At 41.8% G+C, this 26,028-nt stretch overlaps 1 protein-coding gene across 1 annotated transcript in view; it reads right to left on the reverse strand.

Annotated features, from left to right (window-relative positions):
- The window catches only part of PIWIL4 (piwi like RNA-mediated gene silencing 4), a 1,045,202-nt gene that overhangs the window by 621,672 nt on the left and 397,502 nt on the right, over window positions 1-26,028 (reverse strand). Inside the window, exon 8 of the mRNA XM_044072628.1 lies at window positions 11,894-12,094. Coding sequence (XP_043928563.1) covers window positions 11,894-12,094 — 201 coding nt within the window. The remainder of the gene's footprint in view (window positions 1-11,893; window positions 12,095-26,028) is intronic.

Here is a 26,028-nt window from a genome sequence, read left to right on the forward strand (position 1 = left end):
TCCAAATCCAAAAGGTAGGGGAAGGAGGGTAGTATATATGAATGTAAGTGAGATGGATCCCATACATCCAAGTTATGGTAAGTACATAACTAAAAGATGTAATGAGATCCTATCACTACATTCATAACAGATGGGACAGCGTCCCTAGCACCTAAATCCCGGGTGGCTCATTGGAACACACTCCTGACAACTGCGGAACCAAAGGAAGCTCTGCCTCGGGAAGCCACATCAACCTTATAATGAGAAATGAAGGTGTGCGGAGAAGACCTATATCATCTATTGAAACTTTGGAGTGAAATGCTACAGAGGTGGCCATAGCCCTGGTAGAATGAGCCTTGAGTGGGAAAGGTAACTCTCTGCCTGACTGGGAATAAATGAAGGAGATGCAATCCTTAATCCATTTGGCTATGGTGGTTTTGGCAACTGGTAGACCTAACCTATTCTCCGCAAAGGACACAAACAGCTGGTTAGATTTTCGTGTCTGACTGGTCCTATCTAAGGAAAAACGCAGTTGCCTGTGAACATCCAACTGGTGGAAGGTGTATTATGCTCTATTCTTTGGAAAGAAAACAGGGAGCTCCAAGGATTGCTGAATGCATAAAGGGGATGCTACCTTAGGCAAAAAGGATGGATTCAATCTGAGGAAAACTCTGTCTTTATGAAAAATCAAATAAGGAGGAATAGAACAGAGAGCCTGAAGTTCTGAAACCCGCTTAGCAGAAGTTATTGCCACTAGAAGGGCGGTTTTCTAAGATAGAAATTTTATATCACAAGTCGCTGCCGGCTCAAAGGGACGGGCAGTTAAGGAGGCCAGAACCAAATTTAAGTCCCAAGGATGGGCCATAGGAGGCCTGAGGAGCCAAGCTCCCTTAAGAAAGGACTTGCAAAGTCTGTTTGCCATTAAGGAAGACTCTACGGAAACATGAAAATTAGAGATGGCCGCTAGTTGAACCTTAATTGTGGAGACTGAAGAGCCCGAATTAAACAGTGAAGCTAGGAATTCCAGGACCTGCGGAACTGGGGCCGTAAGAGGATCAATGCCTCGCTGCTGGGTCCAAAAGGCAAACCTTTTCCATTTGCTGGAAAACAGCTTAACAGTGGACGGCTTGTGGGAAGAGGACAAAATGTACATCACTTCTGGAGAAAGAGAGTTATCTCTAACTAAGGATGGAAGTGGAGTAACCAAGCAGCCAGTCGCAACGACCGGAGGGATGGATGAGAGTGTCCTGACTGATGAGACAACAGGTCCGGCACTGGGTCCAGAAACCAAGGGCCCTGTACCGCATACTTCTGAAGGAATGGGAACCAAACCCCAAAATCATGTCGCTCCCTACATGAATAGCCTTCTGAATCACCCTCGGGAGAAGGAAGGCATAAAAGTAGACGGGGGCCAATTGTGGGCTAGGCGTCCCTGGGAAACTGCCCCTGGGAGGGAGTCAGAGTGAAGAACTCTCTGCACTTCGCATTGTTGGGGCTGGCGAACAAGTCGCAACAAGGGAGACCCCATTTTGCGAAGATCTGCGCAGCCACTCTGTTGTTGAGGGACCACTCGTGGGGCAACAGGAGAGTCCTGCTGAGCCTGTCTGCAATCACATTGGCTTTCCCCAGAATGGTAGCTATGGCCCAGCCACACTCTCATGGCCTCTCTGCAAAGGGGTAGGACCTGGTTCCGCCCTGCTTGTTTATGTGCCAAACTACCGACATGCTGTCGGATAGAATCACAATAGTACCTTGGGGGAGAGCATGATGAAGTGCTTGCAAAACCAGAAGCACCGCTCTCATTTCCAGGACATTTATGTGAAGGTGCGCTTCGCAATCCTGCCAAGTGCCTTGGACAGACCTGTCCAGATAATGACCCCCCCCACCCTATCTGGGAGGTGTCCGTGGTCACTGTGGCAACTGGGGATGCCCCGGTCCAGGTTGGACCCTGCTTAACGGAGGTCCCGACAACTGTCCATAATCAGAACCAAATGGTTCAGGGGAAGTTCTTGATACGACCATTGAACCGATAATAGCCATTGCAGCACCCACATGTGCAGCCTGGCTAACGGAACTAGGAGAATAGTTGCGGCCATTGTGCCCAATAACTGTAGAATCTGTCTGGCTGGAACTCGAGATTTGGGTAACAAGTTCAGAATCTGAGATTGTAGGACCTGAATTCTGTCTGATGGCAAAAATGCCCGCATCCTTTTTGTGTCTAAGTCTGCGCCTATAAAAGTGATACGCTGAGATGGCCGCAGCACAGATTTTTCCCAATTGAAAGTGATTCCCAGCGAGAGACCCAAAGTTACTGTGGCCATCAGCGCTCGAATCAGTAGATGCTTGGAAGTGGCAGTGAGGAGCCAGTCGTCTAGATAGGGAAACACTTGGAATCCTAGACTTCTCAGGTGAGCTGTCACCACTGCCAGACACTTGTTGAACACCCTGGGGGCTGTGGTGAGACCAAAGGGCAGTGCACAAAACTGGAAATGACTGGTTCCTAGAATGACTCCTGGACTCTTGACGTATCAAAATGTGATAGTAAGCGTCCTTGAGGTCTATGGAGCACATCCAGACATCCTTCTCCAATAACGGGAGAATGGACTGAAGGGTGACCATCCAGAACTTGGACTTTTTCACAAAACGATTTAATGAGCTTAGGTCCAAAATGGGCCTTACGTCTCCTGTCTTTTTTGGCACCAAAAATAATCTCGAGTAAGTTCCTGATCTCGGGCTGGATGACTCCCTTGCTTAGCAGCTCTGAAACTTCTACTGCTGCTTGATCCCGTTGACTGGGTGGCACGTCCGGGATTTTCCTTGTAGGAGGAGGGAGCTTGAAGAAGGGGATGAGGTAGCCTATGCAAAGCACCCACTGATCCTTGGTTATAGATTCCCAAGCTTGTGGGTGTTTCCACATCCTAGGGATGTTGAGGGTAGGAGGATTCACCTTGGGTCCAAACAGAGAGGACCCATCAAAGGAAGAGGAAGACTTAAAGAGGCTTGCCTCCTAAGAGCCACTCCTGTGCCCGCTGCTCTACTGCCCTTAGGCTGCATAGGAAATGAGCCTCATGGACGAGTTGACTATGGAAGATAGGGTAGTCATAAGAGACTCTCCTAACTCCTTGAGGAGGTCCCTTTGGAGCTTGGTAAAATTACAGAGATAGTTCAGCGACCACAGGGTTATCCATGCTCCTAGAGTCCTTATTAGGAGGATGAATAGACGTTGAAGCCTCTGCCACGTCCTGCTGAGTGGCAGATGCCACCACCATCGCATCAACTGCAACACCCTTAGTGAGGAATTCCTTCTGGGGAGGGGCTGAAAGGAACTTATTAGGTCTGGCAGGCACCGGTTCCACTGTATCAGGATGCTCCCACACCCTCCGAGAGATTAAATCTAACAACTGGCCTTGAGGAAGACTGACTCCTCAGCGGTAGGGGCTTTGGTCTCAAGATCTCAAGGATATCCGAGAATCCTCCGCATCATCGAGGTCAGTATCTGAAGGGACTCCTCTTGGGAATCAACGTGCTTCCTCTTGCAGTCTTCCTTGGGGTATCCTCAGGCCCTGGGGCCAGAATGTCACCAGAGGCACCAGTACCCAAATCTAGGGACGGTGAGGTAGAAACCTGCTGAACCGGCAAGGTCAGCAGGACCTCCAGACTCTGCAGAGGGCACCTGCTGAGAGACCGACGGCACCGGGAATACCTGGCCAGCTCCACAGTGTTGCCCTCGGCCCCTACCGAGGAAGACCCAGTACCAAACCCTGACACCGAGGACAGGGTAGGAATGGAGGAGGAATCAAATGATCATTTTAGTAAAACTGGGGACTGGAATAGCCTCTGGATAACCCTATCCAAATCAATCCGACAACCTAGAGGATTTGGAGGACTGGGGCCGAAGACTTCTGCCGGTTCCAACACTATCGGATCGAGATCGCGATGGGGAAGAGTCTGAGCTGCACAAACCAAAGGAGTAGGTGATTGGCCTCTCGATGCACTAACCTGTGGCTCCGACACCAATGGAGCCGAGGAAAGAGTTCAGCCATCGGCCGAGGAAGAAGAGGTCGATCTATGTTTCTTGGATGTCGGGTCCGACGGACTGGTTGGAGCCGACGATCTATGCTTCTTGGGTGTCGGGCCCGACGGACTGGAGAAGCTGGAGATGAAGCCAACGCTTCCTCAAATGAAGGCTTAATAAGACCTTTAAGTATTAGCTTGTTTTTTTCTTTCCTGAAGGACCCTGGAAGAAAAAAACACTGCATGTATCTTGAAGATGTTCATGGCTGTCTGTGATAGACATTTTATAATTACACTTAGCACATTTTTTAAACCCTGACTTGTGCTCCTTAGACATCTTGAACAAGGTAGAAAAACAGATAGAACACGCTAAGATACAGTACACAGAAGTGAACTAATATACGGGCTAAAGCCCTCTAACGATACAACAGGAAAACAGAGAAAATCAAATACAATCACGCAACCAAAGTAACACACACAGCAAGTATACTAAAAGCGCAAAAATTATAAAAATCCTAAAATTCACAAAACTGACACAAAGCTGTTAAAACAGCTGTTTTTTGAAATACTGACAGAAACCCTAAGTCAAAAGACCAAAAAGGTCAAGAAAATACACTTAGCTCCAGCCAAGTCGAGACCACGTCCAGCTTGGCAAAGCGAGATCTGGGGAAGTAGGTGTGGTGCATTCTGGGATAAGGGAGCCCAGCCAATGAGACTAGTGTATAGTGGCCGAGTCGGAACCCATCTGTTATGAATGTAGGCGAGATAGGATCCCATTACATCAGACGATATCACAACTTCGAGTTACCCCTGGTAACAGTCAGGGGGAAAAAATAACAGTAATTTGATTAATAGATTATATACATTCATGATGAGAGTTAGCCAGGCTTGTTACAGTGGCAAAGCCAGTTTAGTGCCAGATTCTGTTTGAGTTTAGCTTTGAATTGGGATAGGGAGGAGAGCAAAGTAATATTAGCTGGAAGGAGGTTCCATGCTTTGTCTGTGGAGTTTGCAAAGAGGGAGTCACCGGCTACATTGTTAATTTTAATTGTCTTAATTTGTAGTCTGTTTGAGGATCGGAGCAGTCTTGGATTGTTGTGTGGGGTGATCATATTTGTAAGAGCTGGTGTGTTATCTGGATAATAGAGGATTTTATTAGCCATAATAAAAAGGTTATATTGGATTAGACTGGGAAGTTCTAGCCACCCAAGCTGTTTAAGGTTGATGCAATGATGTGTTCTACAAGGTAGGTCAGTGGCAAACCTGGCAATGTGGTTGTAACAGATTGAGAGTCTATTAAATACAGTTTTATTTAGATTAGAGAGAAGGGGGGATGCATATAAAAGTGTTGAAAGCAGGTGGGAGCGAGCTATGGCAATCATAGCTGGAGGGGTTAGGAAGACTTTCATTCTATACAGTGACCCTAGTTTTTTATTGATGGTTTTGACTGTTTGGTTTACATGAAGGTCAAATTTTAGGTTATTATCAATTATTACTCCTAACAGTTTTGTAGAGGAGTCAGGGATGATTATTGTGCCATTTTTTGCATTTATGGTGAAGGTAAACGGTGTGGACCTTTGTGTTGAAGAGAATAGCAGCATTTTAGTTTTTTGGGGATTTAGTAACAATTAACGTTCGGAGAGCCAGGTTTCTATAGTATTAAAGGTGGATTGGGTAACGGATCTTAATTCTGAGGGAGATATGGCTGAGCAAATCAGGGTGGAATCATCAGCGTTTTGGATACAGATAACATTCGGGATGACTGTATATAGGTTGCTTACAAAGATGGAAAAGAGTAGGGGTCCTAATATGGAGCCTTGTGGCACTCCAAGGGTGTTAAGTAATAGGTTGGAGAGCTTATTCTTCCAGAGGACAGCTTGCTGCCTTCCACTGAATGGCACTGGTATTTAGACAGAAAGATTACAGGGTGTGAATCAAAAATTGGTGATCCACCATGTCAAAAGCCTTTGAAAGATCCAAGAAGAAGGATGAGCATATTTGATTATTGTTACGATTATTATTAATGGTACTGGTGAATGCTAGTAGGGCTGTGGTTGTGCTGTGGTGTGAACGGAGGCCATGTTGGGTATCGGCCATGAGGTGATTCTGAATTAAGTGGTGCATGAGTTGTTTCTGTATACATTTTTCCATAATCTTAGCCAGTGGAGAAAGTATAGCTATTGGTCTGTAATTGGAGAATTCAGTGGAGGAACCTCCTTTATGTAGTGGGATTACATAAGATGTTTTCCAAATGGTGGGAAAATGCCTCTGCTATGGTGTGATTAATTAGTATAGATACTGGACAGGCTATGGCATCAGCTGATTTTTGAAGGTACTCAGCACAGAGTTGATCAGCTGAGAGTGTGGTGGGTTTTAGTTTTTTGAGCAAGGTATGGATAAGTGATGTGGACACTGCTTAGAAGCTGAAATAGAGTTGGTTTATAGGGGTGGTACTATCAGGGCCAGGGGAGCTGGGAGGTAGTTGGCTAGCTAGGGCTTGAATTATCTCTGTAAAGAAATGGTTACAACTGTCTGAGACATCCTCAGGTGATTTATCAATGGTAGCGATGGGGATAGGGGTAGACATTTTTCCAGGATGGAGTAGATTATTCAGATCTGCCCAAAACTTCCGAGGATTGCTCTGGTTTGCTGTCTGTAAATTACAGTAGTATTGTTTTTTGTCTTGTAGAATGGATTTTTTAGTCTCATTCCTAGCTTGCTGTAACAGCTGACTTAACCAAATGCTTCTTCTGTATCAGTACCCACAAACGACCGCAGTGTTCTGACACATACTGCTTCCCTCTGGATCATCAGACTTCTACTAATGTTGTCAAATTTCTGCTTATGCTCACAAAAAAACACACCGATCCATATGTATCAATTTTGGCAAAACATTTGCCATTCACTTAACTAGTATAGACATATTTTATAACTATGCTTTAAAACATAAATATGCCTATATGAAGTTGGGTCTGAAGGGTCTTACCCTCTTTAGGTAATGCAACCACAACAGCTTTCTTACAAGATACTGGTGCTACCCCTTTTAAAATACTCTTAAACAAAACCTTCCAGATCTTTATCACTGTCTTCCCCACCAAAGACTTCTTCAGGAATACCATCTGTCAGGGAGACATCTTTGTTGATAGATTATACACCACCATTTTCTCACCTCTTCCTATCTTCAGTATTAATTGTTCAGCCTCATCTTCCTCTAACTTTGGCATAATTAAGTATCCCATGAGTACTTCAATTTATGTGTTTTCTTGCTTTCCACGTTCCTCTACTTTATACAATTTTTTTTATAAAATTTCCAAAAGACCTGTACTACCTCTATAGGAACCCTGGCTATTTTCTCGTCACAAACTTCTCAAGTTTGCCAACAACCCTTTCTAATTTCTGTTGCCCAAGCTGATGTGTTAGACGTTTTTGTGCACTGGAGTTGTTACAAAAAATAGTTGCTTAACAGTGACCTTTCTGAACTCATGCTTATTATCAAAATACCCCTTATTGTCTTTGGCACTCTGCATGTGCTCCTCTTATCGTTCTGTGAGATTCCCCTTATTTTGCAATACTTTAACCTTTGTCAACCCCTCTAAACAATTCATATCACTTCTTAACCAGATCTCATTCTTTCTCATTCATACCCGCGGTGGTGGTGCTGCGGTAGCATTGTTGCCTCACAGTAAGACGCTGTCCGGTTCAATTCTTAGCTAGAGCGTCTTCTGCGTGGAGACATGCGTGTATGGGCGTACCTTCCTTGAAGGTTGTGCGTCAGGGCTGGTAACTCGGCATGTAAAAATCCACTACCAATCATTAGCGGACCGGAGTTCCGCTGTGGCGACCCCTAACTGGGAAAAGCCGAAAGACACAACAACAACAACCATGTTTTTGAAATCCATTTTCATTTTATCACACTAGCTATCCCAACTGAAGATATTTCTCTTTTGTCTAATGACCCTCAGATCATTTCTACTAGCAATTCCTTAAATTCCTCTTTTTTAAGTTGGTGGGTAGGAAAGCACCAATGCATGACCTGAAATAGCTAGCCAAGATATTGTACCTTGTGGAATAATATGTAAATGCTCCCTAAGTTTCTATTACTGAGTTTACATCTTCTGTACCAAATATTTTCAAATATTTCTTCATAAGTCTACCCTCTAATTATATTTTCACTACTAGGTGCCATGAAATATCCTGTCTATTGCAAACAAAGTTCTAGTCTCCACCCATGTCTAACATTCCCTGTTGAAAGCTGATATTCCTCCCAAATTTCTCTTAAGCTCCTTAATGGCAGTTTTAAGTGGAATAAAAATGGATGCCAAAATAGCACTACTCTCCTGCCGATAGCACCCTACTGTCACAAATCTACCATTATAGTTTTTTTTCTTCTATCACTGTTTTGGAGCTTCTCCAGCAATCAGTATTATTTTTCACTATCCCTGATAATCTGCTGAATGTCCACCATGAAATCCTTTCCCTATCAAATTTGCAGCTCATCTTATCCAACTGTGCCTCCAATATTGTTGCTTACACGTTACCCTTCTCCATATTATTTAAAACTCTTGAGTTTTTTTGCTCTAGCTGTATGGCCAGTTACATTCTTTGATAAAATGGGCACAGCAGCCATTGTGATAGAATGCTACTACTTCCTCACTATACTTGACAACATCAACTTTTAGCTTAGAAGCAGGCACTAATATTTGGCATGTTGAATGTAGTTGCTTTTTCTCATTTAGGTTTAAACTTGCCACATTTTTTCTAGACTTCTTGCTTCAATGAAAATACCAAAAAATAGATTTTCAACCCCTCACCCCCTTTTAATTTACAACTCACACAAAAAACTGTGTACATTTTCAAAAAAATAAAGTTTATCCCTACAGATAGGTGCAGCTGTCCCAAATCAACCACACAGGTAGTACTTGACTGTAGTCAAGACTGTAACAACTGGGCTGGGGTGGGGGGGGCACCCTTTTAGAAGACTAACCAGCTCAGCCACAGTGGTAAGAATATCGACTGCTTAAGGGTTCTTCTTGATCTGCAAGTAGGCTTCTTCTTTCTTACATACTGTCCAGGCCTGAAAAAGATGGTGGGGACTGCTGATTAATCATCGAGTTTATCTACAGTTAAGGGCCTTTTTCCATCTTTGGAATTTCTCAACCAAGTTTTGTGAGCCTTGACAAACAGGGACAGGGACTCTTCCAGGAGGTGGCACCAAGAATGGGAGCTGAATGGAGAACTAAAACCATGCCATCCTGTGCAGGTCAAAACAAGAACATGAGGTCCTGAGCTGAGCATCAGTGCAGTCCATATTACAATGAGCTGCGTAAACCTGCAGAGCTAACTATCATGGTAAGAAAGGATCCTGGTGAGCCTCAGAATTAGGAAGAGCTGGAAGAGTTTCCAGTGCCTGGTTGACTAGGGAGGTGTGGAACCTGGAGAGGTGAGTGTGCACTAAACCACCAAATAACAAAATAAAACAACATCTTGCCCACCCTATCCTGGGATAGAATCCTTATAAGACAGTAAGGTGGAATAGTGCTTTGTTCTCTGGGACATGAACTGCAATGCAAAGATTACAATGAGTTGAGTCTGGGATGCTTCAAAGGGCTTTCACACCATTCAAGAGGAAATATGTAGAGGACATCTACCATCCTAGAAGTAGAAAGAATGTGCCTGAATGTTTGTAGTCTACAAAAAAGATAACAGAGAATATGGATGGGTGATCCAATGCTCTTCCTTCTTCTTCGCCAGATACTCATTTGGGCATTTCTGGGGGAAAGACAAGGGGACTAAGGCCAGTCCAGTGAGACCTTCATAAGCCTGGGGGTTTCTTCAAACAAGCATGTATGTCTAAAGGTGGCCTCTCCTGGCTGACTTGCAATCCAGTGAGGGGGGAGGAATGGGCTGAATGGCAGTGGAGGGGGTTGTTGATCTGATCAACAAATATTAAGGGCACACACTGTTAAAAAAAAAAAAAAAGAAAGAAAGAAAGGGGTTATCTGGACCACTACAGGCGGGTCTCATTTTTTTAATCTTCTACAGTAATAATGGCCTCAGTATACTCTAAATCTCCTTTCCACATTGCTGGGGGATGAAGACAAATAAACACAAAGACAGAGAAAGTTTTCTCCTAATCATCTCAGTATATTGGGGCCAACCATTAACTTCACAAAGACAGTAGCTGTGGCTCGGGATGAGAATATGAACTGCTGAATACTTTGCAGGCTGACATATACATGGAATGTCTTGATGTCACCACATTTCCAGCCACCATGAGGCATATTTTTAAGGTACATGGCAACAACAACTTTAACGCTGTGTGGTAAGTCAAACTGTTTGGCGAATTATTGTCAGTCATAACAGCAGCCATATCATAGGTGACCACACATTATGCTTCCTTTAAGCTTACAGCAAAGGTGGAGGAATGGAACATCAACAGGACAGGCACAGGAATGTAACAAACCTCGGTACTGCTTGGTGCTGGAATAAGTCGTGCTCCCCATGGGTGTCATCTAGCACTAACATGAACATGTCACCACCTCATGCCAAACAAGTGCCTGTACTCCAGGGGTGGGACTTGCATGTGATGCAGTAAGAGGCCACACTACTCTCTTGGATGAGAATTAGGGTGTCTTTGGGAGAAGAGTCCGCAGTCTAGACTTCATCCACCAAGCCAGTACTAGTTAATATAACGGACCAGTTTGCAGGTTTAGGCCTGTCACAGGTAAGTTCCATCTGATCCACAAGGGATACAGATGATGATTACAAACCAAGCAGATCCCCCAAGGTGATCCCCTGGCTCTTCATTGTCTGCTGAAGTCATAAACTCAGCCATCTTTTGGGTAAAGGGGCACTGGCAAAAAGTACAGCCCACCCCCAAGTTTGTCTCAAGAAGAGACTTACCTTTAAGAGTATGTGACCAGTGTCTTCCCCTCCATATCGTGGTACACAGGTAGTGGTCAAGGACTTCACAAATAACCATCCTGCTGATATTGTTGCAGACATTTTCAAATGCTGCCATCTTTGAAAGAAGAAAGGTAGGCCTGAAGTTTCTCTCACTTGTGTCTCCGCAGTAGCCAGGACAACATTTTGACACTTATCACATCACTTCACATTGTGCTCCTCTCCTCAGTCAGCAAAGGCAGTAAAAGTATGAGGTTTGACTCATGGTCTGGTGGGTTCATGAACACCTCAAATGTCTTGGACTGTCTTAGGCAATGACCAGTGCAACTCTTCTACGATGAACATCAGGATCATGATCTGAGCAGTAACAGTAAACAAAAAGAAACTATGAGAGGTACATGGGTAAGCATGGCCTCCTCTTCACAACAAGCACCAGTAGAAGTATTCACAGCCTTGAATGAAACAGCTAAAGGGGAAACAACTTATCCAAGCTGGAACTATAGAACAGTAAATCCAAATACAGTCCATCCACCAAGGAGTTCCAGTAACAATGTATAGTGCCTTTCAGAAGAAAGTGTAAACAAAGTCTACAGTCTTTAATCTATATTGCTGTCATGGACCTGCTGTATATACATATTCTAACTGAGATGCATAAACAGTGCCTCCCAAGAGGCAACAGAAAGGTATAACAAAAGTTAACTTTGCAATGCAGTTGTCACTCTCTAGCAGTAGTTAACCTGCCTGAAACAACAACCTCTTCCAGAAGTGGTTTGCTGTTCTGTAGCCTTTTGCTCTTGTCTTGCAAATTTATACACACCAAGCTATGTTGTGCTCAGCAGTTTTAGTTTTATTCAGTTCTGTTTCTGAATTTAAAGAAAGCATGTTAGCTATTAGAGACGTTCCTTTTTTAAAATAGCAGTTTTAACTATCAGACATGTTCCTTGTCTGTAAATAATAAAGGATACATTTCAAATAGAACATCTAGAGTATACTTTACCTTGTTAGGACAATCTGACCGACAAGTTCCTTTGTGCAGGTTTCCGTAAACCGCCTATCATCAGATGTTCTATTGTAAAGGTCATTCATAAAATCCAGAACTGTGTCATTGCGTAGCACTTTATGGCTAATATCTGCACTCAGTGCCAGACCGGCTTCATAGTTCATCAAAGAAGAGGAAAATCCAGGCCACAGAACCAACCTAAAATAAGAAATAAAGTATATAAAATAAATACAGTCTGCATTTACGTTTTACAAAATATGTAACTAAAGACAGTATACTATAAACAAATTTCCACTTAGTTAATGGTTGCCTCAGTCCTAAACAAAATTAGAAAACTGGCACATCATGTCACTTTCATGTATACAGGTTAGTAACAACAGGATATATATATATATATATATATATATATATATATATATATATATATATATATATATATATATAGTCAGCACATGTGCAGAACATCTAGTCATAAGGTGATTCAAAGACAGCAAATCTCCAAAGAGTTCCCACTGGAAGAACGTGTCATCCGTTCTTTATGCAGATATGTGTAATTGGCATCGCACAAGCCACATAAAAGAGATAACAAACTACATTTTCTTTAGGTTGAGCCCTTCAGAAGATGAACCAATGACAATGAAGACTGGAGGAGGCCATAAGGTATGTGCTATTAGTAACCAGGGAAACTGTAGAAGAAAGGGCAAAGACTCAACATGAAGAACTGGAGGCAATGAAGCAAAAGGAAATTACATTTGCAAAGACAGCTCTATGACTGAATGGAGGCCAGACAGAAGACATGGCAAAAGACATTTTACTATTGAATCCAGCAGCCAAAGGAGATGAACAAGCGGAATGGAAGTAAGTAACTGCAGTATCAACTTCTGTATTACTACTGCTTGGTGAGGACCACGTTAAATAGCAGCAAAGAATGACAGAACATGGGCAAGTAGGTTTACCAAGTAACTCTCCAGTGCTGAAGTTGTGGGTTTGTTGCGTTTCTGGAAGCATGCCTGCACCTGGGTCAGGCACTGTAGGTACTACTTTGGCAAAGGAATCATAGTTGCTAAGGAGAAGATGGTTAGGGGAATGAAATACCCCACCTGCCTGAGGGCCTGCTTTTGGCCATCTCTCTCTTGCTCTCTCCCCCCAAACAACACTGAACAAAATGGTAAGACCAGGGAAGGAAAGTCCTGACTTGTTATTGGCAGAGTTCACAGTCAGAATGTAAAAAAGAAAATCTGCTTGTTATGAAATTATTACATGTGTCAACATACAGGAAAATATATTGATGGCACTCATGAAAGAAAAAAAAGTTTGACATGCTGTGTGGCGATACCCTTGACTTTTATTTAGCCAGATCTTTTGCAGGATGGTTCTCCAGGTTTGATGTGGCCTGGAGATACAGTCACCGAAGTCAAGGTCTTACATATGGTTGAGCAAGGCCGTGTCCTAGTTGGTGTCAGAGGAGTTGATGCAAATTCCCATTCTCGCACATAAGGGATGCACCAATAACTATGTCAGTTTTCATGCTATTTTATTGTTCCCTGTTAATTCAGTAAGCAGATATGGCATTATGGCTTCTAGAGCATGATGCTTCAGCATTTCAAGCCTGTATTACCACAGTTGTACTATGTGTGTGTCTGTGTGTGTGTGTGTGTGTGTGTGTGTGTGTGTGTGTGTGTGTGTGTGTGTGTGTGTGTGTAATAAGAGATCCCATATAATGGGTGTGAAAATCAAATCTCTGGAACATTTGTCATCAACACTTTTCCTATGCTCCTACCACATAAAAACTAGTAATATTAACTTGCACCTTAAACCTATCACATTTAACACTACTCACTAAAAGCTAAAGTTTACAAAAAGCAGCCAAAATGTAGACATTGTTATCCCCAAAATATCCTAACATACCACAACTAAAACAATCCAAACACAATCCAATCCAAGCAAAGTATTTCTATAACACTGTTTCCTAAAGACACCAGTGTTAACCAACCCAGCTTCCAATCTTTCAACATAAATATCAAGGTAAGAGATTTTGTTTCGTGAATGAGACCTGGTAAACTTCAAATAATCAGTCATACAATTCATCTTATTTGTTTTGGATGAGTATAGACAGTTTGTCCCATTCTATCGACATTCTGTTGACAATATTTTTTTCGTCTGGACAGGTTGTGTTTACAGTCTGGAAAGGTTCATCCCAGGGACGTCGGGAGGCATACGCACTGTACTGATTTCAGTACAACTTCTTTAGAAGAGGGGGTAGCTTTTTTAACTAAAAAAATTACAAACGGCGTTGGCTCCTTTAAGGATGCTTGCTGGGTGCCGTGGTGAAGGCGAACCGGAGCTCACATCACTTCATGTCAGGCTGGCTGTGAGCAGGAAATTAGCTTTAGCTTGAATGGAGCAATCATGGCTCCTTTAAGGATGCTGGGTGTTGTGGTGAAGGCGAACGGGAGCTCATGTCATGTCCGGCTGGCTGCGAGAGGGAAATTAGCTTGAATGGAGCAATCGTGAATGGATAGGAGTGCGAGCGGGAAACGGATCAGGAAAGTATGGAGCAATCAGGTGAACGGATTATCAGGTAAGGGGAGTATGTGTAAAACAGATTGGAAAATTATGGAACAAGGTGTGTGTGTGTATGCCCCCACATAACACAACAGGTGTTTAGGCCCAAACCCTGTACCTTTGCTTCAGGGTAAGAAGAGCCTAAAGTCCCTAACCACCACCATTTCTGAGCTTTGTTCAGATTTTTATTTCTAACAGTTGTGAGCTATGGTGAGAACTGAAGTTGTATTCCCCAGTTGTGGTGAGAAGTGAGAACTGAAGTTGTATTCCCCAGTTGTGGTGAGAAGTGAGAACTGAAGTTGTATTCCCCAGTTGTGGTGACAAGTGAGAACTGAAGCTGTATTCCCTAGTTGTGGTGAGAAGTGAGAACTGAAGTTGTATTCTCCAGTTGTGGTGAGAAGTGAGAACTGAAGTTGTATTCCCCAGCTGTGGTGAGAAGTGAGAACTGAAGTTGTATTCCCCCATTATTATTTTTGTTGTTTGTCCAGGTTTTTGTGCTAAGGTGTGAAGTGAGAACTGAACTTGTATTCCCTCATTATTGGTTTTGTTTGCCCACGGTTTTAGTGCTAAGAGGTTGAGAGTTATCTAATAGCCATTAAGTTTCAGTCTTCCTATTTTTCAAACTGCTGATTTAGCATAGTGGTATGTTGCACTGACTATAGTGTATATGGTTCTGTGTTCAAGACATGCATGGTGGTAACACAGCATTTTAGTCTGGCAACTTTCCAAAATTATACAAGTAATGTTTAAAATGTGTCCCTGTTTTTTGGGGATTTTGCCCCCCCCCCCCAAATAAATGTTGGCTTTTTCCAGATTTCTTGTGCTGCAAAGTTCAGAGATACTGCTGAGTGTCGAGTACATTTTACAAGGAGCTGAGAGCTGCAGGGGAACTAAAGTTTAGTGCTGCTTATGCTGAGCCTGCTTATATTGTTAATAGCACAACAGGTAGTGTATGTTCTTTTGATGCAGAAGGCTGTGGGTTCTTCTCCCACAGTAGGTAGTTGCATTGCTGATACTGCACTGTGTTGTAAAGGGGTGGTGGATGCTGTAGTCCTTTTTGGCGAAGATATCTAGTAGTAACTATGAACCTGTTATCAGTTTGCCATCCATTCCCTATTGCAATATTACTAGTGTATCACTTTTTTAATGCAACATAGGCAATTTATTCCTCAAGGGCAACAGGCACTTTATTTGTAGATGAAACAATGAAATATAAAGTTGTTTGCTAGCAGCAACCTCTTCATTAGTTACACATTTCTTTAATGTGGAATTGTGTAGATGGCTTTTACTAGTTCAGAGATTGTGCATATTTACTGATACTGGTGGACTGTAGAAGTTTGAGTAGACTTTTATGATGGAAATGTTCTGAATTGGGCTGTTTTGTCATTATGGGTGCATGCATTTTGTTTAACTGTTTACTGGAAAAATGTTCAAAACAATGCATTTAAAATGCTCTCTAACAACTATACTGTATTGTACAAGGAATATAATTTAATACAATCAGGAAGGTGTATCAAAGAGCACGTATATGTTCCATGTGCAAGGGGCCTATGGTTTGAAAACAGCACAAAGTTAATCTTTATCTGTCACTGGCAAAATGTATTTTATTTGAATGTGGGTTTCAATGCTGTTTCAATGAGTGTGAATTTCAAGGGCAGAGAAGTTTTAATGCTAAGTCTAGTTTCATTGTGAGACTGCATTGCTTTGTTTGTTTAGCAGATATTTATTGGTGGTCGTGCTGTAAAATGCAAAATAAAACTTTTCTGGCAAATCATTTAGGAATGAAGTCACTAACTAATGACAGACATTAAGTTTCAGACGTCATAACCTTCAGAAAAAAGCATGCTAAAGCAAGACCTGTTATTCTATCAACTGTCTTAAGTTTATACAAGATCAATTTTTAGTACTGTTTGTATGTTCCCCCAATATATTTGGCCTTGTCCAGATTTCCTGCATTAAGAGGTTGAGAGGTATGTGCAAATAAATCACTTTATAGAATTAGGAATATCCAAACCTCTCAACTGTCCCCAAGTTTGGCTCAAAATGTTGCTCCCCCCTAATAATCCCTCCGCAAAATAGCAATTTTTGAAGAAAACGTGGAGGCTTTACAATTATAAATAACTGTAATGATCAGAGTTATACATTACCTTTATTTCAGAAATGCATGTAGTTTCTCTAACTTTGTCAGCTGCTCAAGTTAACAGTGCTCATATTAAAATGGTGTCCCTTCTTTGACAGGTTCCCAGCTGTATTGTCTGGCAAATATTTCTGCATCACATTTTTGGTCCGTTTTTCATAAAATTGCATTTTTCTGGCAAATTAGTGGCAAATCATTAAAGACTGAAGTTAGAAAATAATGGCAGACATTTAAGTTTCAGATTTCATACCTTTCAGAAAATTCGTACTAATGCAAGACCTACTACTATTCTATTATCTTTCTAAATTTATAAGAGCAATATTTAAAAAAAAATGTCTTTATTTTTGGGCCTTTGCCTCAGTTTTATTTATGGGTTTGTTGCTCTAAGAGGTTGAGAGGTGTGTGTGTGTGTGTGTGTGTGTGTGTGTGTGTGTGTGTGTGTGTGTGTGTGTGTGTGTGTGTGTGTGGTAGGTAGCATACCTCTCAACTGTCCAAATTTTGCAGAATGTCCAGATTTTTGCATATTTTTGTCTGTTCCTCATAAATTTTGTGATTTTCTAGAAAATCATTGAAGGCTGAAGTTGCTAAATAATGACACATTTGAGTTTCAGACTTCATGTCCTTTAGAAAAATTCATACTAGCACAAATCCTGTTATTCTAGCAACTTTCTCAAACTAGCACAAATCCTGTTATTCTAGCAACTTTCTAAGTTCACAAGAGCATTATTTAATATCTGTCCCTGTTTATTTTAGGCTTTGTCCATATTTCTTGCACTAAGAGGTAGGTGGGGTGTGTGTGTGAATGAAACACCCTAGTTAGGGGTAGCAGGTGGTTAGTAATTTACTCAAGCTCAAAACCTGTACCTTAGTTACAGAAAACGAAAGCATGAATCCTCTACCCAACTACCATGCTGCATTTTTCAAAGAACTGACTTTCAGGTTCATTTTCAATTCAAGGAACCGAGTTTGAGTGAATCTATATTATATTACTGAAGAGGCATTACAGCGAATGCCTCTTCATCGATACTAAAAGAGCGAACCATGAATTATGAGAATGGCCGAAGCTTGGCTGGGGAGGGGGGGGGGTAGCAGTTTGAGAGCTGTGAGTACAAATTTGAAAATCCTAGCTACACCCCTGGTTCATCCATAAGATGAACTGGTGTCTTTAGGAAACAATGTTATAGAAATACTTTGCTTCACAGACAGAGCATGCATCCGCAGTATATTTTTAGGAACATCATAAGGGGTCAAGGAATGGGAGCTTCCAGACTTCATGCATCTGATGAAGAATTTACCAATGAGCTACAGTCATTAAAGGAGAGATTGTATGAATGTGGGTATAGTGAGGTAGAGGTGAATACAGGGCTTAGTGACACCGATATGTTAAGACAAGGTAGGGCCATTCCCTACTTTTTGAACATGGTCAGTGGAGAGGTGAGTGGTACAGTTGCCTCCCAGTTTGACATTAGACTACCAATGTTATTTTCTGCTGACAACAGATTTGTATCAGAAATTATTAACAAGCATCGGGGGGTTTTGATTACCAATGATGAGATTCGAGCACTGGTTGTTGACAAACCAAAGTATGTTTATAAGAATAAATCTAATTTGAAGAATATGTTATGTCATCGTAAATGTAGCAAAGATAGTGAGGTAGTGAATGTCTTTGGTTCCTTTCCATGTGGTCGATGTCATTTTTGCTCCTACATTGACACAAGTGACAGTTTTATACATCCAGAGACAAAACAGATGTATAAATTTCATGTTTTAGCTAATTGTAATACTGCACATGTTGTCTATTTAGCTGTAGATTGCTGTGGATCATTCTATGTTGGGAAAACCTACAGGGAATTAAAAACTAGGATTAGGGAGCATTTATATGCCATTAGAATTGGTTCATCAACCAATGCTTTAGCCAAACATGTTAAAATTAATGGCACTGAACATCAGCTTAAGTTCAGGGTAATGGAAGTTATCAGGCCAATTATACGTGGAGGAGATATTAGGAATGGGACTGAAACGAGGGAGATGGGATGGATTATGGGACTAAGGGCTGACTGTGGGAAGGGACTCAATGAGAGAGCTTCCTTGAGACCAGTATTAAAAGCAAGGAGATGTAAGGTCAGGCGATAGTAACAGCATACCCCCACCCCCTTTTTTATTTTTATATGTATTTTTTATTTGTATATATTTTTTATATGTATTTTTTTATATGTAACTTTAAATGCATCTTTATAAATATGACACATATAAATTTTTTTTGTATGAGCCCTGTCACGTTTTTACTTGCAGTTCATCAATTAAATGATGTTACCACTAATATTCTTACATTTTTTTAGATGCTTTAATAGTGTTTTTAACATCATGAAGCCATTTTAATTACAGTTAATTGAGTCTAATTCATTGATTGCTCTCATATAAAAGCAGACCATTTTCTTCTGTTTGTAAAGGTCTGATGAAGCTATAGCGAAAGCGCTAACAGTTCTTATCAGTGCACAATAAATTTTGCAGTTTTAAAGATTACAGTGGCATCTTGTGAAGTCCGTGGTTGCCTGTGCTGGTTCTTCTTTTGTTAATGGATTCCTTTTTTAACAGTAGCTTCCATTCTAGATTCAACTAAAAACAGGTCTTTCACTTAGAATTCCTATATCCATTTCTCTATGTCTATACTCTTGTATCAATCTTTGGTAGAGAAGGCAGTCCCTAATCTCCAGTCAACACTTCTTTTTGGTCTCACTCCACTGTGTTACCTCCCCTCTCTATTTATTTGTTCACAATACCTGGGTTCCTTTTTTGGCTTTCTCCAGTAAATTCAAGGTCTTATTGCCTGTTTTTATCACTTGCAGTCATCCCTATTGAGAAAATGTCCTTTCTCTATTCTTGTGTTGACTTAGTTCTTAAAAATACTTTCTGCAGCTTTAGAATAAAATATTCTGTGTGGTTTTTATTTTCCTTAAGGATCTGCATCCAAAATCCTACTTTTTCCTTGTTTTTTGACTTCTCCCTGCTTCTTCATCACCTTGCACTTTGATTTACAGCTTGTGTTATGTACATGAGTCTTAACTTCATAGCTCTAAAATATCCCATCAAATCATGTATACTAAATCACCTCGGTCTATGTAAAGGATCCACATATCCCACTTAACTTTTGCCCTCTTCCCCTCCCACACAGATACATTCCTTCAACTCTTTATTATTGTCCACAGCTTCTCCTCTGTTTGTTAATATATGACTGACCTGTATATAACAGTAAAGGGACTAAAACCAGTTTCACTGCTTGTATCTCAATATCCATATCCATAAATAAGAGCTTTCAGTTTTGCAATTTTTGTATCATCTTTTGCTTAGTCTCTTCTCACATATCTTAAGCTGCTATAACAGAAGCCATTTTAAAATCAAAAGCCATTTTTGAGACCAAAAACTCATTAAAATTCACATCTATGCATGCATAAAGTTGTACCTCTACATGTGTCCTGGCTGAACATTTGATTCTGTATGAGTACCATATACACTTGAGTACGTTTCAGCTATGCATGCAAAAAAATTGTATAACTTCATGTGCACCTGATGAACACTCCAGTGTGCATGGGCACCATATATGAGCACCATATATACTTGTGTACAAGTCTAGCCCACTTACAAATCAAGGGCAACTTTGAACATAACTAAATATTAAAGATGAGAGATGCTTGCAGAGTTGTCTTGAGTTTTTTTTTTTTTTGTGGGAGACTAGTGCAGTGCTCTGATTTTTACATTGTGGGAAAGTACAGCTATACGGTGTACTGGAAAGCTATGCCTTGTAAGAACACGAGCCAAAACATAGCTTATGTCTTCATTTTATTCACAAAATACAAGTTTTGGCTCTTTTTGCACTCAGCTCTGTCTCCCAAATATGTCCCTTTTGACAGAATAAAATCAAAGTCAAAGTAAACTTGTCATTTAGGATTACACAAGTGCAGCCTAAATTAAATTCCGAGTATCAACTCATGAGAGAGTACATATGATGCAAGGGTAACAAGAACAGTATAACATTTCAATTAAAAAAAGAAAAAAAAAAGATATTCTATACAAGAAGAGCCACAGAAGGATAAATAAACCAGCCAACCCCAGTCACTCATAAGGATACTGTACATAGCAACATGACAGTGTAGGATTGCACATGTTAAGATTGTTCTCCTTTGTTCATCTGCATCAGACAGACAGGCAACTGCACTTGAATAAGAAAATATATTGCTACATCAAAGAAAGAAAAAAAAAAGATACTGCACACTTTTCACCTGAGCTACGTATAGTGAATGTTTACTGACTAAATAATCGGTGGCTGTTTTCAGAGTTTATAAGTCTCAACACTGCTGGGTACACGCTGTTTAAGTATATGGTGGTCCTGCAGTGGATACTCAGATGTCTGAAGACAGTTGTGTAAACCAGCTGTGCGCAGGGAGAGAGGGGTCATGAATTATTTTGGATGTACATTTAATGCTTCTTGCTGTGAAGAGATCCTGGATTGATAAGTTGGTGGCAATAATGTTTTGGCAACTCGCACCACTCTGTGTAGCTTCTTTTTTTTTGCTATTGTACTGTTCCCAAACCAAACTGTGAAGCTACTGCTGAGAATGCTCTCAACTGCTCCTCTGTAGAATGTGGTGAGAACAGTAGGTGAGAGCTTTGCTTTTTTGAGCCTTCTGAGAAAGTGGAGATGTTGGTGTGATTTTCTGTCCAACAGTTCTGTGATCACAGTCCAACAGAGATCCTCCGAAATGTGCACCCCTAAAAACTTTATAGATTTGATCCCTTTTACCACTTTACCATTTATAATGAGCAGTGAGTGTGTTGTTGATCTTATCCTGAAGTCTATAATGATTTTTTGCTTTATTGACATTCAGGTCAAGGGTGTTCTTAGCACACCAGTCACTCAATGAGTAGACCTCATCTCTGTAAGCTCTTTCATCCCCCTTTTGATGAGGCCCACAACCGTTATCATCTGCTAACTTAATGATGTGATTGGTGTTGTATTTTGCAGAACAGTCATGGGTGAGGATGGTGAACAACAGAGGGCTTAGCACACAACTCTGAGGAACTGTAAAAAAAGTAAGCACTTTTTGTTATTTCATTAATAGTGTATGTTTAGAGTCTGATGAAGCATCCAAGACAGGACACGAAAGCATTTACTTTTTTACATAAATAAACATTTTCAACGCCTTTAATTTGAGCCATGTTTGCCTCCTCAAAGTTTGATTTTGCATTTGGATTTATTGATTTTGTGCTAAGAGGAGGTTAATTCTCTGGCTTTTCCATTTTTATTTCTTAAGTCGAGGATCCAGCTGCACATGAGCTTGGTGATTTCCAAGATGTACAAGCATATCAATAAGCTGCATTGGAACCACTGTATTTAATGCCAAGCTGAAGTCAATAAACAACAGCCTGATGTAGTTGTTTCTTCCCTCAAGATGACTGAGTGAGAGGTTAAGTGCCATTAAAACAGCATCTGCAGTGGATCTGTTAGCCCAGTAAGTGAACTGTAGAGGGTCAGAGGTGGATGGCAGGTTTGCCAACTGATGCCTTTTAACTAGCCTCTCAAAGCATTTCATGACATTTGAAGTTAGAGTAACTAGTCTGTAATCATTCAGGCAGGCTGGATTAGCTTTTTTGGAGAGAGGGACAATATTCGTCACCTTGAAGCAAGATGGAGCTTTACCAACAATAAGGTAGATGTTGAAAAAAAGAATTTATGTCTTACCATAGCATTCCATCTGTATTGTTGATCCTCGTTCAGTCATTATGCCTGGGTTATCGGTTCCGACCTCGGAACCGAGCCGGCCATCTTCCAAGCTCGCAACAGCCACAAACTCTCGAGCTAAACTCTTACCCACAATTCCCCTCTCCCTATTAGCTCAGATTGAGTTTGCAAGTCAAAGGAAGTAGAGGCTACCTCTGGTCAAAGAACCTAACAGAACCAGATGATGAGATCCACTATTTATTTATTTATTTATTTATATTTGTTGACCGGGAGTGTCCAACTGGACGTAGGATTTTCAGCGGAGGCCCAGGGAGAAAAGCTCCACAGTTAAAATAAACAGACAGTAGTTGCACTGGATTACATAGCGATTAACAATTTACATAGCAATTACTTACAACATATTTACAGATGAAGAACATAGTACATCATTAGACAACTAGAATCTTTATCTGTGAAGTACATAACAGACATTAACAAATGTTACAAGAAGAAGTTCCTGCTGTATATTAAGTACTGGCTTATGAGCATCTGAGCTTGCTATAATCAAGGTAGTTAGTGGAGTGGAAAGAAAGGTAGTGGTTGGATGGGGTGGGTGATATTAGAATGGGAGTTGCAAGGGCATAGCCATCATGTTTTTAAGTGCGCTTTTAGTAAAGTTTTGAAGTGGGTGCATGATGGTATGGAGGTAATTGTGGGTGGGAGGGAGTTCCATAATTTGGCTATGGTGCAAGAGAATAGTGCTTCACCAGCAGAGTTATTGGCTTTAGTGGTCTGCAAGTGATTTTTGTTGCTGGATCTTAGTGGTCTGGTGGTGCGATAGGGTTGTAGTAGATTCTGCAGGGATGGGACATTTAGTGGATGGTTTACTAGTTTGTGGGCGAGTGAGAGTTGATACCATTGAAGGAGGTGAGGGAGTTCAAGCCAGCCCAGTTCAGCAAGTGAGAGACAGTGGTGACTACGGTAGGATGCCCCTGTGGCAAATATGGCGATTTTGTTGTAGCAGGTCACTAGCTTGTTTAGATCGCATTGCCTTAGGTTGGTAGGTATTGGAGAGGCATAAAGTAGGCCTATAAGCCTTAGGAGGGGGAAGGAGGCAGGGTTGTAATGACTGAATGAGGATCAACAATACAGATGGAATGTTATGCTAAGACATAACTTCTTTATCTGATATTTATCTGATATTGTTAATCCTCATTCATTCCTTACTCCTGGGACAGAGTCCCCAGCTACCTTTATTCTTGGTAGGCTCTCATGGAAGAACATTCCTGAGCACCACTGAACCAAATGACGCTCTTCCTCTGGAGGCCAAATCCAATTTGTAATGGCTGATGAAGGTATGGGGTCTAGCCCAAGTTGCAGCTGCAGAAATGTCAGGTAAAGAAGCTCTAGCATGAAAGGCAGCAGAAGTTGCAACCGACCTAGTGGAATGAGCCCTAACGGCTGCAGTCAGAGGGATACCATGAGTTTTGTAAAGAAATGTTACACAGACTTTTAACCATTTAGCCAATGTGACCTCAGAAATGGCACATCCAAGTCTAGGACCAGAGTAGGCCAGGAACAGCTGATTTGCGAGAAGCCTTAGTTCTGTCCAGATAGAAACGAAGTTGCCTGTGAATGTCACGGGTATGTAGGCAATACTCTCCTCTGTTAGAATGATTAGCAAAGAAAACTGGCAATTCAATGGATTGGTTAATGGACATTTCAGAGATCACTTTTGGTAGGAAGGAAGGATTAGTTCTCAATGACACTCTATCTTTATGAAAGATTAAGTAAGGCTGTTTGATGCATAGAGCGTGAAGTTCAGAGATACGTCTGGTAGAAGTAATGGCGACCAAGAACAAAGTTTTCCAAGAAAGAAACTTGAGGTTGCAAGAAAAAGCTGGTTCAAAGGGAGCCGTAGTCAACGCTTGCAGAACTAAAGACAGATCCCATGGCTGGCTAGGTTCTCTAAAAGGGGGCTTCAAACAATTTACGCCTTTTAGAAAAGTCTTGAGAAGAGTCATGGACACCATTGTGAAAATTAGATATCACAGCCAAATGAACTCGAATGGAAGAAGCAGATAGGCCAGATTGGAATAAACTGGACAGATACTCCAGTACCACCGGCACTGGTGCTGAAAAAGGGTCTATCGCTTTTTCCTTCAGCCAAATGGTAAACCTTTTCCACTTGGTGAGATAAGTAGTTCTGGTGGAAGACTTATGAGACGCAACAAGAATGTCACGTACTGGGGAAGAAAGATCAGTCTGCCTGGCAATCACTGGAAGTGGAGGAGCCAAGCTGTGAGCTTCAGGCTGTTCAGGTTGGGGTGAATCAGGTTCTGTGGATGGGAGATCAAATCTGGAGTCGGATCGAGAATCCATGGTTGATCTAGTAGGTGAGGCCATAAGAAGTGGAACCAAATTTGTCAAGGCCAATATGGTGCAATGAGGATTATCTTGCTCTGCAACTGGTGGGATTTCTTCAGGAACTGGGAAATGAGAGGAAGAGGGGGAAGGCATAAAGCAGACCCCAGGGCCAATCGTGAACTAGAGTGTCCCTCGGTGACTGTCCCTGAGGGGGAATCAGGGTGAAGTAATTGCTGCACTTGTAGTTGATTGGGGATGCAAAAAGATGGCAGCAAGAGAAACCCCAGCGGTTGAAAATCTCCGCCACTATAAGAGGATTCAGAGACCACTCGTGTGGTTGCAGAATGCACCTGCTCAGTCTGTCTGCTATCACGTTGGAAATCCCGGGAATGTGCGTTGCTAAAAGAATGTGGTTGGTAGCCATCATCCATTGCCATATCCACATGGCCTCCTGACAAAGAGGGTAGGATTTGGTTCCGCCTTGTTTGTTGATGTACCAGACTACAGCCACATTGTCCGATTGTATTGTAATAGTCCCTGACGGAAGAAGGGGATGAAATGCTTGCAACACTAGAAGCACTGCCTTCAGTTCTAGGACATTTATATGCAGGTGAGCCTCTACGTCCGACCATGAGCCTTGGACTGTCTTCCGCTGAAAAAGCCCCCCCCCCACCCCACCCTATCATCCATGGTCACTGTGGCTTTGGGCTGTTGGGGTGTGAAGGGGCGAGACCATTGTGATGGGTTCTGCGACGTCCCCCAAATTAAGTCTTGTTTGCATCTCTGAGTCACCCGAATCTGGGATGAGAGAAGAGACTGAAAAGGGTACCACTGGCTGAGGGTACCACTGGCTGAGTAGTAACCATTGTAAAAGCCTCTTGTGAAACCTCACGAGGGGGACTATGGTGATGGAAGCTGCCATGGAACCCAACAGCTGGAGAACAGAATGTGCTGTCGATCTTTCCCTTGAAAGGATGGGTATGAGTTGTTGTTTTATCCTTAAGATTCTTTGCACTGGAATCCATGTCATGCAGTTCTTTGTATCCAACAGGACCCCAATGAATTCTATGGACTGGGATGGGGATAGGTTGGATTTTTGCCAGTTTATAGTTATACCTAAACTTTCTGCAGTGTGAAGAGAGTATGCCAAGGCTTTTTCCAATAGATGTCTGGTGGGAGAGGTGATGAGCCAGTCGTCTAGGTATGGAAATACCCAGAATCATTGCAGTAGCAGGTGAGCTGTGACAACTGCCATGAACACTCTGGGGGCTGTAGAGAGTCCGAAGGGAAGTACTCAGAACTAGTAATGACTGGCTCCTGCATGGAAGCAAAGGAATCTTCTCAATG

This window comes from Protopterus annectens, chromosome 5.part0, assembly GCF_019279795.1.
Source record: "Protopterus annectens isolate FY-2018-M chromosome 5.part0, PAN1.0, whole genome shotgun sequence".
In the NCBI taxonomy this organism is placed as follows: domain Eukaryota; kingdom Metazoa; phylum Chordata; order Ceratodontiformes; family Protopteridae; genus Protopterus; species Protopterus annectens.